At 49.0% G+C, this 16,119-nt stretch overlaps 1 protein-coding gene across 3 annotated transcripts; it reads right to left on the bottom strand.

Annotated features, from left to right (window-relative positions):
* Positions 1-5,084: 5,084 nt before the first annotated feature.
* On the bottom strand, positions 5,085-13,875 carry LOC116938177 (beta-1,4-galactosyltransferase galt-1-like). Of its 3 annotated transcripts, XM_076059461.1 has the most exons (5): positions 13,244-13,875; positions 9,871-10,028; positions 8,110-8,317; positions 7,662-7,749; positions 5,085-6,735 (listed from the first exon to the last, which is right to left on the bottom strand). In XM_076059461.1, exon 5 carries the CDS (start codon positions 6,625-6,627, stop codon positions 5,470-5,472), a length of 1,158 nt encoding a protein of 385 aa, XP_075915576.1. In that variant the 5' UTR covers positions 6,628-6,735; positions 7,662-7,749; positions 8,110-8,317; positions 9,871-10,028; positions 13,244-13,875; the 3' UTR covers positions 5,085-5,469. The 3 variants fall into 3 exon arrangements, with proteins under 3 accessions (XP_075915576.1, XP_075915577.1, XP_075915575.1); XM_076059462.1 differs by lacking the exon at positions 7,662-7,749 and having other exon boundaries at positions 13,229-13,875; XM_076059460.1 differs by lacking the exon at positions 7,662-7,749 and having other exon boundaries at positions 13,244-13,874.
* Positions 13,876-16,119: the final 2,244 nt, after the last annotated feature.

The following is a 16,119-nucleotide window of genomic DNA, read 5'->3' as shown; positions in this document are numbered from 1 at the left end:
GGTTTCCTGGCACATCGGGTTTTAATCTAAAGGGCGCCTAGAGGGAGAGTCCCACGGTTTCCCGGTGCCAGGAGATTGGCCGACCCCCCACAGGACAGGTTACACTGCGGTGCCCCTAAATTGGCTGAAGATTTTATGGGCGCAGAAGAGAAAGGTTCACTGGACCAACCGCGATGAGTTACTCACGACCTTGGGATAGGCGGAGTGTGGAGTAATTGGCCAGAAGAGCAGACCAGTGGGTTAGAATTAATGAGCACGGGAGGACAATGGGTGAGCGGCAGCAGACCCCGTGGCCCTCCATTTAGACAGCGCAGGTTAAGCGCGCGATTGGCCGCGCGGTACAATTCCACCCTGGGCCTTTTAAGTTTAGAGAATGAAGGTGGGAGCCCCGGGACGATTGGGGCAGTTGTCTTCAACCTCCGGGCAATCCAGACCCACTGCCTGCCGTCCTGCCTCCTCGAGCTGCTCGCAGCGTCCATGTGATGCCAGCGAGTGCTGCTATGAGGCAGCGATAGGCAAGGGTTTCGCTCGTCCTTCTCCCTCTGACTCTCATAGCGTCTGTGCGAAGCCGTGAGAACAGCTACGAGGTACATGGTAGGACGTTTGTGTAACTGGGGTCATAGGCAGAGTTAGGCTAGGCTCTCCTCACGAAATATTCCCCCTCCAGGTAGCGGGTTTTTGTGCCGTTAATAAACTTTAGTTCATTTCTGTGTGTGTGGGTAGAGCCTCGGCGTGGAGTCTGTGATTTTTGTGGGGAGACGGTGTGCATGAGAGGGTGTGCGCGGGGCTGCAGGGTTTCATCGTGGGGCCCACTTGCTGGCACTCGCGCGCACTTACACAGCGTGTGCATAGTAAAAACAGCCTTAGCGGCGAGGCGTGCACCCAGAGTCCTGCCGCAGCCATCCCGTTTTCGTTATCATTAGCATTGGTACACAGCGGATTAGGGCCTCGCCACGGTACATTTCAAATCCACTCACTCACATGCTCACTCACCCTCATGTAGAACAAGGGGAGTACATTCCAACTCCACTCACACGCTCACTCACCCTCATGCAGAACAAGGGGAGTACATTCCAACTCCACTCACTCACACGCTCACTCACCCTCATGCAGAACAAGGGGAGTACATTCCAACTCCACTCACACGCTCACTCACCCTCATGCAGAACAAGGGGAGTACATTCCAACTCCACTCACTCACACGCTCACTCACCCTCATGCAGAACAAGGGGAGTACATTCCAACTCCACTCACACGCTCACTCACCCTCATGCAGAACAAGGGGAGTACATTCCAACTCCACTCACTCACACGCTCACTCACCCTCATGCAGAACAAGGGGAGTACATTCCAACTCCACTCACTCACACGCTCACTCACCCTCATGCAGAACAAGGGGAGTACATTCCAACTCCACTCACATGCTCACTCACCCTCATGCAGAACAAGGGGAGTACATTCCTACTCCACTCACTCATGCTCACTCACCCTCATGCAGAACAAGGGGAGTACATTCCAACTCCACTCACTCACACGCTCACTCACCCTCATGCAGAACAAGGGGAGTACATGCCAACCCCACCCAAAAAAGCACACGAGTCTGGAATCGATCCCAGACACATTCTGGTGCACCACTCTGCCCCCAATAGAGCGTGATTCAATTATTTCTGTCAATATGTAGCGTTTTCGGATGCACCTCATGTAACTCCTGAACCCCGTTAAATTGGTTGCATTGGATTGTTGCAGCCAACTCTCTGGGAACCAGTTCCTTCAACAAAGTGCGGGCTTGCGTGTGGCGGTGTGAGTGTCTGGAAACAACTGGAATTGGACTCTGCAATGCCTGTAATGTGAAGGTTTCTGGTCTTTTTCACAAATGTCCAGCAGGGGCGGATCAAGTTACAACAAGCAATACAATTTTGTTAGGAGTACAAAATAGAAAAAAGTAATGCAAGTAACTAAAAATGTACGACTATAAATATAGTATCTAAGTACAAATTAAATGAGTACATACATGCCTGCCGATGTATCAATACCGAACGCAAGCTAGGGCAAGGCAGTAAAACACCAACAAAACAGTCCCAGACCACACCAAGACAACACGCAGTCATTTAATTAAATGTTCTGATCTGTGTTCTGACTTTAATGCTTCCTAACTTGTATTCTCCTGCAAGAGATGATGACATTCTAACTTGCAACGCTCATCAGCTAGCTGAGACCAGGCCAATGTGGCTTTGAATGGTGTCCTAGATGGACACCCACCACCGGAGTGGAAAATCTTACAGATGTCAAGCATATGGTCAACGGGCAGATCACCTCAACGGTAGGTCCTGGTGTCAAGGACATGGGCTTGCATTCGGTGTTCTGTTACTATATAGTCCAGCAGATGTCCCTGCTTGGACCCAGTGTGCATCCATGATGCTGTGTGGATGCGCCGATGCCGGAACAGCGTGTTGGTAAGCCCAATGTGCTGCATAGAAGTCTAGCAGCCTCCTACCATTGTTATTGAGCTGTTCTGGCCGATGCCTTCCAATCACTCTGGCCCAGGTGCCAGTGTCATGACCCACTCAGGCATTAAAGTCACCCGACAGGATGACTCCATCCCAAGGGGCGACTTTAGCTAGTACTTGTGACAGGTCATAGAAGGCATCTGACTCACCGGCCTTGCCTCCATCCCTCCACTGGTGTTAATAGTCGGTGGAGGCGTAAGCAACCACCATTACCATTCCTCGTGTTTTGTTTATGGGAAGGCCAGACCATAGAAGCCTGGGACTTACAGTTTGCTAAACCTCAGCGCCATGCTCCCACACCTGTTGTATATATGCCTCTTCCAAAAAACTGTTAGTGTAATATTGTCTATTTTTTATATCATGGCTCCTTGGACACAAATATACGTTCCCTGCATGCTGAAGCTTGGGAAAACCAGATGACGAAGCCAAAACAGCACTATAATGAGAAACGGGTAAACATAATACAAGAGACATTGATCAGATGGGCATGATGAGAATAACCAGAGCTGAGGAGGGCCTTAAAGCCGTCGAATATTTCGCTTCTCAGGAATAAACCTAACTCATGTAGCAAAAGGTGAAACGTTAATGAAAGGCCATAAAGGAATAACTCTTCCAAGGAGTGACTCAGGGAATTTCTGAGAGAGCAAGGGAGGACCCATGGCAAAACACCATAAACTCACTGCACCCGAGGGCAAACACAGGACAAAGAGACGAGAATGTCCCTTGCTGTTTCACTCTCTGAATTAACAAACCCGAGTGCCTGGAAAGTTGAAACGTAAAATTGCCAACCGCTGCATGTGAATATTGTTAAACGTCACGATTTTAAATGTTAACTTTTGTGAACGGATACATTGTTACATGACAATACAGAAGGTTTTGACTACGACTAGTTGCATGTTTTATTAACATCCACTTATCAATATGTAATCAGCGTCTCCGACATGGGTTAAACTTCAGTTGTATTTATTCTCAAGTTGCAGTACAGCACGTGTCTCCCTGCGCGGCTGGCTTCTCTCTTGCTCCCGGGACGGCGGCGCACGCTTTGCCTCCCGCCGCCGTGGCACTCACTCCTTCTCCGCCTCGCCGCTGGCTGACGGCGTGTCGGAGAGAGGGGAGGCTCAGCTGGTGGAGCCCGCCACGTGGCCGATGGGTGGTAGCGCAGGTGGTGACGACGTTCGGACCCAGGCTCTTCACACCGACGACCCAGAGTCCTCTGCTGCTTCTGCTTATATCCCTCTCGGCGGTGCTAAGCTCCGCCTCTAGCCACGCCCCTCTCGGAACATTTTAGAGGGCTCTCGAGGCTTCCCGCTAGCTCTACCCATTTACCTTTCACCCAGATGGGATCCCCCTTACTGATTGGATGTGAGACAACATAGCACGTGTCTGCAATAACCCCCCGGTCGTCCTGTAGGTGGCGCACTCTCATTACAAATACATAAGTGCCATGATATCTGGGTTAAGCATATAAACTTGTTAACGATTTATGGAAGTTTTGTATTGACGTATTCTACCAAAGAATCATCCCTAAGATAAACACGTACAAATTACATATATTCTCCACTCTCACTCACTCTTCTCCTCACCATCCTCCTGTCACTCACCCTTCTCACGCTCACTCACCCTTCTCCTGTCACTTTTCTCCTGTCACTCACCCTTCTCCTCACTCTCACCATTCTCACTGTCACCCTTCTCACTCTCACTCACCCTTCTCACTCTCACTCACCCTTCTCCTCACTCTCACCATTCTCAATCACCCTTCTCCTCACTCACTCTCACCCTTCTCCTCACTCTCACTCACCCTTCTCCTGTTACCTGTCTCCTCACCCATCTCCCTCAGGGCAGCAGCGGCCCGAGCACGGCTCTGCCTCAGGGCAGCATCGGGGGGCGTACATGTTTGGGAGGGGCTCATCTCTGCTTGGATGGTTGCTCGCGGTCACGTGACACACTTAAACCAATCCGGGGGCGTACATGTTTGGGGGGGGGGGCGCACCTCTGGTTGGCTGCTTGCTCGGGATCACGTGACGCACTTAAACCAATCCGGGGGCGTTAATCACAGTCACAGAATGACAGGACAGATCTGTGATATTATATATGTAGATAAAGAATGGTAATAGCATTTTGCTGTATATGTTTAAAACTGGTTTGCAAGATTGATAATACGTGATAATGATGATTTCTGCTGAATAATCCATCGCGAAACTATCTAATGCAACAATTCAGAAATGTCAACTCCATGTATTGTTTAGGAATACATTAACATGGCTTTATAATTTAAAATGAGTTGTATGTATCAACAGCTGGTGTTGATACATATTCAAATACACAACTATATACATTTGGATGTATACATATATTCCTACTGAATCTATTATGTTTAATGTGAGTCTTTACTAGCTCATTTGGCCCAAAACACACCTGTCATTCAAATTATCACTCAAATTAAAAGTTTAATATCGTATGTACATTTTTTTTATCACCACAGGATTTACTTTTTAAAATCCTGCCACCATCCTCTGGGATTTGACTATCCTCCGTGGACACGAGTCATGAAAACAATAAGCTCATTAGAGACTGGTAGAACATGCACACTGAACATTTATTTAAATCAATTTGTGCCACATTTTAAATGTTTTAACCTGAAAACATTTCGAGTGGTACTCCCAAAAGCAATAGAAATAATTAGGATTGGTTTAAAATAAACCAATGTTAACTTCCCTAGCTTCCATAAGACATACCAATACAACCCCTATTGTGCCCTGGTGGATTCAAATGCAGAAAAACATGAAGATAACAAATTTTAACTGTAAACGCAATCATAAGATTAGCAAATAAATATGTCCCATACATTGACCACATTCGCAAACGGAAAACTCACAAACACCGGTGTTTAACTCAAATTGCAAGACCGCAAAAAACGCAAGATGACAATCAACGCCACCGCCGCCACCGCCGCCCGTTGTGCCTACTCATTCCAGAAGACCCTGTTGAGGACCTTGTTGACATTTCTGATCAGAGTGGCATTGTATCTCCACAGCGTGAGGTCCACGACCAGCGAGTCGAGCGGCAGGTCGGGCTGCTTGGGCGATCGGTAGTGGTGCATGATCGCGATGTATCCGGGCACCGTCTGCGAGATGCCCAGCGCGTTGAGCGTACTGTGCACCGACGTCTGCAGCACCGCGCGTGGGTTCAGGATCATCTTGGTCGGGTTGAAGACCTCCGGCAGGTTTGGCTCCCGTCTAATGTGGCGCATGATGTTGACGCCCGGGATGGCGTTCCACGCCTGGAACTTCGACCCAAACTCTTCCGATACCGTGTAGGGAAACACGTGGTTTTCGAATGTGTAAATGTCGGCGCCGTACTTGTCGTTCAAGTACCGCATGAGGTCCTTCCATTTTGTGTGCTTCAAAGGGATGATCACTTCGTCGATGTCCGTGAGGACCAGGTAGCGCGTGCTGTACATGTGCCGAGACACGCAGTCGTTCAGCGCCGCTATCTGGCCATAGTAGTGCAGCTCGCCTGGGTGCTCGGGGTAGTGCCACCCTCTGGACACCCGCACGTAGTCCGTGATGGGCCACTGAACGACCTCGACGAGGCCGGTCTTGATGTAGTAGAGGAGCACTTTGTTCAGCTCAGAGCTGCAGCTTGTGTTGTATACCGTCACGCGGCCCGCACCCAAGATGCGGTACATTTCGATCGCCTGCACGAACTGCAGGACGTTGCCGTAGTTCCCGAAGAGCGTGGAGATGCAGACGCTGAATTCCTGTGTGAAGGTGGGGGGCATGTAGAGCCGATTTCGCACGGGCATGAAGACCCACTCGGCCTCCTCCTCGTCCGGTATTGTGCGCATGCGCTGGACGGACACGTGTCCCGGCTCGCAGTCCAGCGGCTCCGTGCACAGGAAGTCGGCCGTGCCGTACGGGAAGTCAAAGTGATCCGAGTGGACGTAGGCGCTGGCGGTGACCGTCAGGATCTCCGAGTGCCCTCGGCAGCAGAAGTGGCAGGAGAGCACGTCCGGCTCATACCGGTTGGCGATGCCGATGATGCGTGTGCTCTGACCGGCCTCGCGCTGGTCGTGGTACGCCGACACCAAGAATATCTTGGTGTCGCGCACGCGCATCATCGACGTGTTCTGCAGCGCTCCCCGTTGCCCGCACAGCGTCACGCGGTCGATCTTATCAGAAGCAGACCCCGGCTTTGGCCTGAAGACGGACGAGTTAACCTGGATAACCTGGATATAAGCATGCGTTAAATGTATTACTAAACAATACGCTCCCAGCAGCACTGAGCCTGCAGCTGTCAGAACGGTGAAATAGTTTTTTTTATTTCTCTCAATTTCAACAGATGATCTAAATAGTCGTGGTCAATAATAATTCGTTTTACACAAACATCAACATATTTCTTTGGTGTTATTTTAGTCTTAATACTGGCCAATACTAATTATAAAATCTATTGAAATTGAGAGAAATACAAAATATTGTCAACCAATTACACAGCCACCACCACAACCAGAGCCGCAACCACCACCACCACAGCCACCACCACCACAACCACCACAACCAGAGCCACCACCACCACAGCCACCACCACAGCCACCACCACAACCACCACCACAGCCACCACCACTACCACAGCCACCACCACAGCCACCACCACAACCACCACCACAGCCACCACCACAACCACCACCACAGCCACCACCACAGCCACCAACACAGCCACCACCACCACAGCTACCACCACCACAACCAGAGCCACAACCACCACCACCACAGCCACCACAACCACCACCACAGCCACCACCACAGCCACCACAACCACCACCACAGCCACCACCAGAGCCACAACCACCACCACCACAGCCACCACCACCACAACCACCACAACCACCACCATAGCCTCCACAACCACCACCACTACAACCACCACAACCACAGCCACCACCACAGCCACAACAACCACCACCATAGCCACCACAACCACTACAACCACCACTACCACAACCACCACCATAGCCACCACAACCACCACCACTACAAGCACCACCACAACCACCACTACCACAACCACAAACACCACCATCACAACCACTACAACCACCACCACAACCACCACCATAGCCACCACTAACACGACCCCAGGCCGCCACCACCGCACCTGCCAGTCGAGGGCGCTGTGCTCCTGCTGCTGCTGTTCCTCTCCGTAGAAGCGCCACTTCGCATCGCCCTTCGGCTCGCACGCGAAGCTCAATGCAACCCGCGGGCACCGGCGGCAGCAGCAGCACAGAGGGCAGCAGCAGTAGCAGAGGGCAGCAGAAGCAGAGGGCAGCAGTAGCAACAGAGGGCAGCAGTACAGAGGGCAGCAGCAGCAGAGGGCAGCAACAGTAGCATGCGCTTACGGAAATAATTCCATGAAGATAGCTGCAACTCAACTGCGTTCAATTAAGATCGCATTGAAATCACGCAGTTGCCTCTAAACGAGCAAAAGGCGAAAATGACCCGAGGCAAGGCCACTGGGCAACGGAAACCACGTGGCATTAAGAGGGCAAAGGTGCAGCCCTGCAGTGCCGATGTTTACCGCACACCGCACCCCCCCCCTCCCGTACCCGCAGCTCCTCCGTACGCAGGCTGCACGAAGGGACGGTGCCCGACCGCTGTGGCCCAGGCGTCGTGCCGCGCGTGGCCCGGGTGGCCGCCCGTGGCACCGCGGGGGGGTCCGGTCGGCGTGCCCGGCGCGGAGTGGCAGCTCGCCGCCGCTCCGATACCGCACGTGTGGCAGCGAGCGGCGGCCCCCCCCGGGGTGCCCGGCGAGGACTGGACGGGGGGTGAGGGTGGGTTAGGCAGCGATTAGAACAAATCACGACGGACGACGTACGCATGTCAAACTTCTTATGCACCTTCTTGGTTCTTTCGGTAAAGTCACCACCACATAGAAGGGAAACAATAAAATAATAAAAATATAAAACTTTAAAATTCTCACGACGTTTCGACTGCAAGACAAGCAATCATCATCAGGTGTAAAAACCACAGCAAGACATTTTTTTTTTAAAAGTGGCGGGTTTTTTTTAACGTTAGCACCACGGAGAGCGATTTGGCAGTTATTCAGATGGACAAGTCCATCTATGTTCGGAAAAGAGGGGGGAGACGAAAATGATGGATGCGGTCTGAAAGCCACCGTAAGCGTGAACAATCAATTAAGACCCGGAATGGTTTATCAAATCCTTCCAATGATTGCTAAGCCAGAATTCCTTCCTCTCGGTTGAAATTGTCTCTGTGTTTGTATATGTGGATAGCCTCATAAACGAATCTCTCATGGTAGCCAGATGGCTTACAGAGAACCTCTGTAAGCCATCAGGCTACCATGAGAGATTCTCCCGTTTCGGTCTTAGGAGGAGGGATAATTGCGATGTCATCACCCGAGAGCCAATCAGGTGCCAAGGGTTGCGCAATTCAGCCACTGGCACGCTGGCACCCGGGCTCGGATCTTGGTAGCCTCTTCCATCTCCTCCTCCTCAACCTGTAAAAACCCTCCACAGCTACCACTGTTAGCTAACTATTGGAACTCTCAAATGCAACTTTCATCAAGCCCCCCAAGTGTGAAGTGCAGTCTCCAACCTCGTATTCTCCACGATCTCTGGCTTCCTCGATTCCAGTGCCGTGAAGGGAAAATTTGCCCGAAATGCGGCCGATCAGCGTTGACTTTTTTTTCCACATTTTGTCAACATGTTGCCAAAGATGTCCCTTAAAGGCTTAACGGACGTTCGGGGCAAGTGCAGTGCGAGCAACTACGAGGCCGGCAAAGCACACGGAGGAGGTGGGGAAGCCAGACCCACGCCCGACCGCCTTCTCCCCAGTGGCGATGTTTATACATCGCACCAGGTGCTCATTGGATAGACCTCAGGAAAAGCCCGGGACCGTTTCAGATAATCGTCACCTGGCGTTGGCCGTAAGTGGGAATCAAACCCCGGTGGGTCGTAGGCGGGTTTGTAGTGCAGCGCATCAACCACTGTGCCACCGCTCCCCTAAACCATGGCACTGCTGCAGTGGCAAGATGTTAACTACCTCGCCTGGAGTACAATAGGTCGTGGGGTTTGATCCAGACCCCCGACGCCTGCATATTTTTGGAGTTTTCAACGTCCTCCCCCGTGGTCACGTGGATTTCTCTGGGTCATCCATTTTCTACCTCCACGTTTTAGAACCGACGTGCATTTGGAGTATTTGGCTGCTGGAAATGTCCACGCGATAAGCCGCTTCGTTGAGCAAATCATTTGTGGCCAGGTCGCTTCTGAAAAGAGAGTCAAGTAGCTCGGTGGGCCTCACATGGTACAATAAATAGTTTAATGGTAAAGAGCGGCTGCACCTCTCACCTGCACCATGGCCACGTCGTGGTGCAGAGCGGACAGCATGTACTCGCACGGGGTCAAGTCCTTGATCTCGCTGACGCGAAAGACGATGTATTCGAAGACCTCCTCACGAGGGGCGATGGGACGGTCGGCGGGGCGCCCCTCCGTCCCGCGCAAGCGCACTGCGCGCACACAAAGACGCCCGCCGCTGGTACAGACCTCCACGTACCCGTTTGGTCAAGCGTTGTTACGGTCGAGAGCACCTATGCAGGTCGGAGCAGGTGCGTGGTTGTGGGTTTTGGGCGCCACTGTGGTGAGAAGTTAACTACCTCGCCTGGTATATATCGAAGGTCATGCGTTTCATCCCAACCCTGACAACACCTGCTGTAGATTTGGAGTCAGCGAGGTTTTCTCTTCCCATGGGTCGAGTGGATTTCCCCCCCCCCCCCCTCCAGGTCCTTCGATAAGCCACTTCGTTGCGTTACCTACCATTTGTGGGGAGGTCGCTTCTGAAAGAGCAGTATAGTAAGTGGGCCTTACCCGCAACCTAAACAATTGTTTAAAATAGTTTCTAGCTGGTTCAGCTACCTTCATCCTCCCCAGTGCTGATTTAATCATCTTTTTTACTAACACACCGCACCAGGTAACTTCACTTGAAGGCAGTCTACCTACACGAAAACCAGAATGAGTTGGGATACAAGGCCACCACCGACGACGTTGTCTGTAGCCAGGAATCAAATCTAGCTCGCGGGGTTCCGAGCTGCACACATTTCTCAACTCTGCAAGCCAAAAATTGAGATTCATTTATTTCCTGCCAGAAGCTGTATTAAATATTCTTGTTTCTTTCGGTAAAGTCACGTAGAACGGAAATAATAAAAATAAAACATAAAATAAAAATGAAATTTATTGTATTTTTATTTAAATAAAATATAAATGAAATTTATTTTATATGTATTTTATTTTATTATGTCTTAGCTGTATTAAAACCAACCAATAGCCTGTCATCCATAAGCCATATGCCTGCAGGTATTGAATGTTTATGGGTATCAACATCACAAATCCCTATCATCACCGTCGCAAAGAAGTTCTCCATTGTGCCAATTTAATCCAGACAGGTGCCGTTGGCCCAGATCTGTGAACGAAGGCAAAAATGAATCTGGAACATTTCCAAATTAACTGTTTTGGGGCCTCTTCTTTGGTTCTTTCGGTAAAGTCACCACGTAGAATGAGAATAAAATAATAAATTGATAAAATAAAATAACACAATAATATTCTCACGACGTTTCGGCCACAACACAAGCGGCCTTCATCAGGTGAAGGGGTCGAGACTGTCTGGTAGGACAGCGCTGGAGTGTTTTGGGGCCGTCCAGAAATGACGTCACGCACCTGGGGGGGGGGGGTCAGACATTTGTGACGACGTGTGACGACTGGGGGGGGGGAGTTTGATAAATGTGACGTCACATCAAAATGCGCAACTTTAAATATAGACAACACGTTCCACTTAATTAGACTTTTTAATGTTTTCTCCTACAAGATCAGAGTGCAGCGGCACATTAAATACGCACTACAATGACAACAATAGTTTAAAGCGATTTGAAGTGTGTTTTATTTTGGCGGGGGGGAGGGGGCAGAGCTTTGTGACGTCATATTTGAGGGCGGGGGGGGGGTCAAAAAAATCGTTCAGAATCGCGTGACGTCATTTATGGACGGCCCCTTAAGCGGCACCCTGCCGGGCTTTTTGGCCGGGGTCACGCGCCGTCTATGACCAGCCGCATCTCATTGCCCTGTGACTACCGACCCGGCTTCAACACTTGATTTTTGCGCGCAGCGTTTTAATACGTTGTTTTTGTGTGGAATTATTTGCTGGTTTATTCCAGAATGTTTCTGTTACGCGTCGTCGCTTTAAGATGTTCTGTGTTCAAATTTTGTTTGTTGCGGTTGCACCCCGACTTAAGATGCTCGCATGGCTCACAGGACTATACCTAATAAATGAAACTTGAACACGCGCACGCACCGAAACCACGAACTTGTTCAGGTCAACGGGGTTAATCGCGCGTTCGTGTTGGCATAGCTGTCAACCCCTTATCAGTGCCCCTAGATTGTTACAGATCGATTCAAACCCTTATTGGTCACCCCCTGCCCTTATAAATATCAACGTTTAGACAACGAGGTCCCGTCGCAAGGGAGAAACGCAAACAGACGGACGAAACAATGTGTGCCCGTATTGAAACGGCTGTGCACCCAATAGCCTTCGTTGAAAAATACTTGAAACCACTGCGAACCAGAATCAGCAAGAACAACCTCAGAACATTCGTGATTAAGCGGGTGACGAGTTGAAGAACTTTGCCCCAGCACAGCTAGAGGCGCCGGCCATAAATGACGTCGCGCGATTTTGGACGATTTTTGCCACCCCCCCCCCCCCAAAAAAAATATATAAAACACGCTTCAAATCTCTTTAAACTATTATCATTGTAGTGCGTATTTAATGTGGCGCTGCACTCCGATGTTGAAGGTGAAAACATTTATTAACAAGTCTATTTGATTAAGTAGAACGTTTCGATTTAAAGCTTTCGTGACTGCAGGGATTCATCTTATTGGCTCTTTCGGTAAAGTCACGTAGAATGGAAATAAAATAATAAAAATAAAACATAATAAAATAACATTTTATTTTATTAAAAAAAATAATAATAAAACATTATACAATTTTCTTAACAATAAAATGTTATTGCTTTATTTTTATTATTTTATTTCCATTCTATGTGACTTTACCGAAAGAACCAAGAAGATAAGTAGAACGTGTTCTCTATATTTAAAGTTGCGAATTTTCATGTGACGTCACATTTCTCAACTCCCCACCGCCCCTCGTCACACATCGTCACAAATGTCTGACCCCCACGTGACGCATCAATGGCTGTCATTTTAAACATTTCTGGGCAATTCCCACTGAGATTAAGGACTCTCTTACAAATCCAGGTTAATTGAAAACACAAAAGTACATACAGCAATCCAATACAATCATGATTTAATTTAGTTGTTTTCATTTTTTTTAACCTACGTGACGTTACCGAAAAAAAACAAAGACTATCTTGTCGTTTGAGCATCTTAACACCTCCTGTTTGATTGCCCTGAAAAGGGTCAAACCCCTCCTTAATACCCCCCCACACATTGACCCCACGACACCCACACCAATCTGTCCAGAAGGCGACAACGTCGCCGACACGTTCACCTCCTCCTGGCAAACTTTCCCCAGCCCCAAGGCCTCCTCCTGCTGCTGCTGCTGCTGCTGCCCGAGCGAGTCGCCTGTTAGGACGACTCAAGCGGCTTCATTAAACCCTTAACCCGCAGCTTCGGGGTGTCCACAGTCATCCCGTGAACCACCCACCCCCCAGTGCGTAACCTTTCGCCAAGACGACGGTGGAGTCGTCCGTGTTGATGTCACAGAGGATGCCCTCGTAGCGGATGCCCGCCATGGAGAGCAAGCTCATCCTGACGCCCATGCAGGCCGCCCAAGTGGCCATGGTCGCCGGCTCTGGCTACGGGCGACGAGAGGGGCTGGTGGGGCCGCCTTGGTGGGGCCGGGCAGGAGGAGGGGGGGGAGGGGGGAACTTGGCCCGGATCGTGAGACGACGACGATGATGATGGTGGTGGTGTTGGTGGTGTTGATGGTGGTGGTGTTGATGATGGTGGTGGTGTTGGTGGTGTTGTTGATGATGGTGTTGATGATGGTGGTGTTGATGATGATGATGATGGTGGTGTTGATGATGGTGATGTTGATGATGGTGGTGGTGTTGATGATGATGGTGATGATGATGGTGGTGTTGTTGATGGTGTTAATGATGGTGGTGTTTATGATGATGATGGTGTTGATGATGATGGTGGTGTTGATGATGATGATGGTGTTGATGATGATGGTGTTGATGATGATGGTGTTGATGATGATGGTGGTGATGATGATGATGGCAACAACCCACCGCGTGGCCCCCACGTGTTCACGGACACGCCACTGGCACTGCAATGCACTCTGGGTAGCGCCAAGTGGGCGGGATTGTGGGGGGAGGGGGATTTGTTTCTCTTCCGCTCAACGTCGTGGGTTTTTTGCTTTGTGTTTCATTTTAGTCATTTTTTATTTAATTTTTATTTTCTATCTACGTGACTTTACCGAAAGAACCAGGAATGTGAACTGCATGAAATATAAAGTGGGTCACGTGCATGCCTCTCGACCAATAGAAATACGCGGCGTTTTTTTAAACCGAGGGGCAATTCCCCACCCCACCCACCCTGCCCCCCGTCCACCCCGCCCCTTACACCCCCACCCCGCCCCCTTACACCCCGCCCCCTTGCACCGCCCCGCCCTCTTCCACCCCGCCCCGCCTCCTTCCACCACGCCCCCTTCAAACCCCGCCCCTCCTCCACCCACGTCTCTCCGTGACGGTTTGAAGGCCCAGTTCAGTTTTCAGTTTATTTTAGCCCTGTGAGCGATTCGGCTCTTGAATCGGGTGCAACCACAACAAACAAAAAAAACAAAAACACGAACAAGAAAAACATCTTAAAGTGACTATGTGACTGTGCAAACAGAAAATCCATGAAAAAAACAGCAAAATATTCCTGAAAAAAGTAGCCGTACACCAACGCTGTGTGCAAAAAATCCCAGTGGGATGCAAGTCAAACAACAACCACAAAAACTTAGATTAAGGCCATCAGTTTAACTCCGTACTACAACAAAACAAACATGTCCAAACCTAAAAACGTTTTCCAAATCACCAAAAAATAAAGCCATAATTGCAGCGTAACAGTGATCACAGGGACTGTGACCGAATTTTTACAATTAACTACATAAATAACATGTAACACCAACTCCTAGAGCCATAGTTGGCTGCATGAGTTACTCCACAACAACAGATGCATCGGTCTGAGTATCAAATTACTCAATGTACCTTTAAGATCAGCACGCTAAATCAAAATACAGATAATACTTTGCAGCGTCATCCGGAGCGAAACATTTTATTTTATGTTACGCCAATGAATAGCAGTGGCAGCTAGGGGTGTACAACTCCTCGAGAGCAGTTTTGAGAGAAGATCTCATTGGTAGCGATTCAAGTTGCAGTTTATTGGCAATAGCATTCCAGACGCTGGGGGCATCAATAGCAAAGGCCCTTCCTACGGCAATAGGGAATGTGAAGCTGGTAAATGAGCGAAGACCTGAGGTCAAATTTGTTATTTGAAATAGAGTGGAGATCCAGCAGGTAGTCTGTGGATTTTTTTGTAAGTACATCGTGAATAAATAAGATCTGGTGCACAAGCCGTCGAACATTAAGAGACGTTAAGTTTGACCCAATGTAGAGATCACAGTGGTGAGTCCTATATGTGCAGGTCAATGTAAATTTTAAGGCCGAGTGATAGATGGAATCAAACTTCTTCAGTACAGTACTTGGGGCTGATTTATACACGATGTCACAGTAGTCAAGTAGAGGCAGTATGGTAGCTTTTATCAATTCCAAACGGAACATTGGGGGGAAGCAGTGCTTGTGTCGATACAGAAAACCAATTTTTATTTTTGTCTTTTTACCAATATAATCAATGTGATCTTCAAAATTCAGTTTTGAATCCAGGATGACCCCAAGATACTTATAGATCTTGACTTGCTCTATTTTATAATTATTTAAGGAATGTAATTGGGGAAACATGACTTCCTGCTTCAGTCCTGGTGAGAAGCATAGCACCTTGGTTTTGTAGGTATTCAGGACTAGTTTAAGAGCAACTAGCTGATGTTGTAGTTTGTTGAAATCACCCTGTAGCTTAGCAATCACGTCATCCGGAGAGCGGCCAGCAGTAATCACTATTGTGTCATCTGCAAAAAGATTTACCCTGGAATGATCCAGGTCAGTGCCCAAGTCATTGACATAAAGAGAGAAGAAAAGGGGGCCGAGGATGGAACCCTGTGGAACCCCTTTTGTTATCTTAACACTGTTTGACCTCCAACCATCTGTGAATACAGTTTGGGTGCGAGAAAAGAGGTAATTTTGTAACCATTTTACTGTGTTTTCGGAAAAACCGAGGCAACTTAATTTACTAAGCAGGGTGTTGTGGTCTACTGTATCAAAAGCTTTGGACAGGTCTAGAAAAAGACAGGTACAGTACTGCTTATTATCAAGGCTACTGTAAATGTGATTCAGAGAGTCTAATGCAGCAGATGTGGTGCTGTATTTTTTTCCGAACCCAGATTGTTGCAGATGTAGTAGATAGTTGGTGGACAGGAAACTGCTAATTTGGTAG

Source organism: Petromyzon marinus, unplaced genomic scaffold, assembly GCF_048934315.1.
Source record: "Petromyzon marinus isolate PM22_M1 ecotype Great Lakes invasive population unplaced genomic scaffold, UKy_Petmar_22M1.pri1.0 PM_G_Scaffold_103, whole genome shotgun sequence".
NCBI lineage: Eukaryota > Metazoa > Chordata > Hyperoartia > Petromyzontiformes > Petromyzontidae > Petromyzon > Petromyzon marinus.
This window is presented reverse-complemented; position numbering and strand designations above follow the sequence as displayed.